The sequence below is a fragment of the Xyrauchen texanus genome, chromosome 5 (assembly GCF_025860055.1).
Source record: "Xyrauchen texanus isolate HMW12.3.18 chromosome 5, RBS_HiC_50CHRs, whole genome shotgun sequence".
In the NCBI taxonomy this organism is placed as follows: domain Eukaryota; kingdom Metazoa; phylum Chordata; class Actinopteri; order Cypriniformes; family Catostomidae; genus Xyrauchen; species Xyrauchen texanus.
The window spans coordinates 53,846,077-53,848,576 of NC_068280.1; the positions used below are offsets into that span (position 1 = coordinate 53,846,077).

Sequence of the window (2,500 nt, forward strand, 5' to 3'; positions counted from 1 at the left end):
GTGTGTGTGTGTGTGTGTGTGTGTGTGCGTGTGTGCGTGCGTGCATGTGTGTGTTTGTGTGTGTGTGTGCATGCATGCGTGTGTGCGTGTGTGCGCGCGCGTGTGTGTGTGTGTGTGTGTGCGCGTGCATGTGTGTGTGTGTCTGTCTGTGTGTGTCTGTGTGTGTGTGTGTGTGTGCGCGTGCATGCGTGTGTGTGTGTGTGCGCGTGCATGCGTGTGTGTGTGTGTGTGTGTGTGTGTGTGTGTGTGTCTGTGTGTGTGTGTGTTTCACAGGACTATACGTGACTTTGGGCATGAATGTGGAAATCCCAAATAAAGAATATAAGGTCGCGAGGGGTGATAATGTGACGGTCCCGTGCACATTCAAAGTTCCAGCGGCCGATCTGTCTGTCATTGTGACGTGGTCCACTTTAGATCTTGATGCTCCAGATGATCCCTCGGTAATACATTAAACTACATCAGCTTCATTCTTACAGAACACAAATGTCTCATATCAAATTTGGGACGTTTCTAATTTCTTCTTTACTGCATGAATTTGTGCTTTAATTGAACATGAGCTGAAACATTACACTGACACTGATAGTGTTCTCTTATACTTCAGGATAAATATGGATCTTGCATGTAATATTTATATGTTTTCACACTAGTTATGTTAATTCCAGTGCTATGACCCAATCCAGACGGCTTTATTATATTATTATTCGGATCCAGGATTCATGTCAAATTTCCAAACTGTTCCCACAACAGCAAATCAAGTCCATCTGGACACTCCTCCACAAACAGCGACTGACTCTAGACTGACCTGTTGATTTCATCCTCTATCTTTACAGAAAACCATCCTCACTTACTTCAATCCCAGTAAAGTTACAGTAACCAAAGCATATAAAGGCCGTGCATCTCTCGTACACGATATCCCGAAAGGATTCGCCAACCTGCAGTTGAGTAGGGTCACCAGCGCTGACACGCGCAATTATGAGTGTAAAGTTCAAGTTGAGGCCGAAGAGGACGGCAGCCTGTCTGATACGGCCAAAGTCATTGTGCTGGGTAAGAACTCTTCTGAGAGACATTTACCAATAGAGACCCCATGACACCAAAACACAGAAGCTATTACGGCTACGTATGATTTCCTGATTCAGAGTGATCATGATTCTATTTGGTTCAGTATTAATGTAAGTATGGTAGAGGAATACAGTTATACCGGGAATGACCAGGAGTGGAAGTTGGAGTTTCAGTCAATAGAGAGAGTTTACTGAAGACACACTGAGCATCTAACCTTGAACTGACATCATCTCTTACAAGTGCAGAGTTCTGATTGGTCAAGCATATCTACGGTTTCTACGGAAACTATCCAAATATGTGAACTGTTGATCTACACAGTGTTATTGAGAGACAGAACACTGATTAGGTGGAACAAGAAGTCTCTGTTGGTGCACAGATGAGGGTCAAAGGTGATCCGACAGATCATCTCACCAAATCACCTGACCCCATCACTCCAACAGTTCCTGTAACCCATTTCGACAAATAGGAGAGATTGAGAAACATAAAGAAGGAAAAAGCAGATCCTGCATCTAAAGAGAAAGAAGAGACTGCTGGACGTCTTCTAGAACAATCCCTGAGATAACTCTGTCACACTTTAGGCCCAGTGTTTCTCGTGAGAGTCCAGCAGATTATTCTTTACCATAAACTAAAACACAATAGCACTCCTGCTTCATTAGTCAAAGTATTTCACTTCTCAATAAACCCAAGAGACAGGTGTGAACCCTTCAATACATTTCACTTATAATATCTCATTTATAGATATACAGATAAAATATCAGTTGTTGCTCACATTTATGAGCAATTTTGAAGATTCTCAATACAATAACAAAATACTAACAACTATAATTTAACATTGCTTCAAGTTCTGCAGTAATTATTCAAACAAACAGAACAAGTAAAAAACAATAAATGAAATCTTTAACGGCAGTCTGAAATATTCAAGTAATGAAATATTAAATAACGACTTCTATGATTATATATATGAATGTCTTTCTTGTTTTCTTATTATTGTTTGATTATTATGAGTGATGTAATTATGATGCATTACAATCCAAGTCATTTCAGACATAAATGGCCGTTACATTAACACTCACTGAGACTGGCGGTCTCAACGAGGAGCTGATTTGAAGAAGAGTCACTAATCAGACAATCACGGCTGTGATGTAAACTAACGGATATATAAAAAGGGACGAACTGTTCGAAATGTCCCTCAACTCTTCGTTTTAACAGGAAATACATCGACACAGGAACACAAAACATGTCATGGGGTCTTTGTGGGGAATTATAAAATGATTTCAAATGTATATTTCATGATTTGAAGAAGATCATGTGACGGGTGCAGGTGTGATCACAGGTATCTTCTAAAATTAATTCCCTGAATGTTCTTGATTTGTTCAACAGTGGCTCCGTCTCCTCCCGACTGTAAAGTTGTTGGAGTAGCAGAATTCGGCCAGAACATCAA

General features: G+C 40.5%; 1 protein-coding gene across 1 annotated transcript in view; it reads left to right on the top strand.

The window, feature by feature from the left end:
- The window catches only part of gpa33a (glycoprotein A33 (transmembrane), paralog a), an 18,192-nt gene that overhangs the window by 8,948 nt on the left and 6,744 nt on the right, over positions 1–2,500 (top strand). The window contains exons 2-4 of the mRNA XM_052126465.1: positions 274–440; positions 831–1,044; positions 2,440–2,500. The exon at positions 2,440–2,500 is cut by the window's right edge and continues 104 nt beyond it. Of these exons, the coding sequence (XP_051982425.1) occupies positions 274–440; positions 831–1,044; positions 2,440–2,500 (442 nt within the window). The remainder of the gene's footprint in view (positions 1–273; positions 441–830; positions 1,045–2,439) is intronic.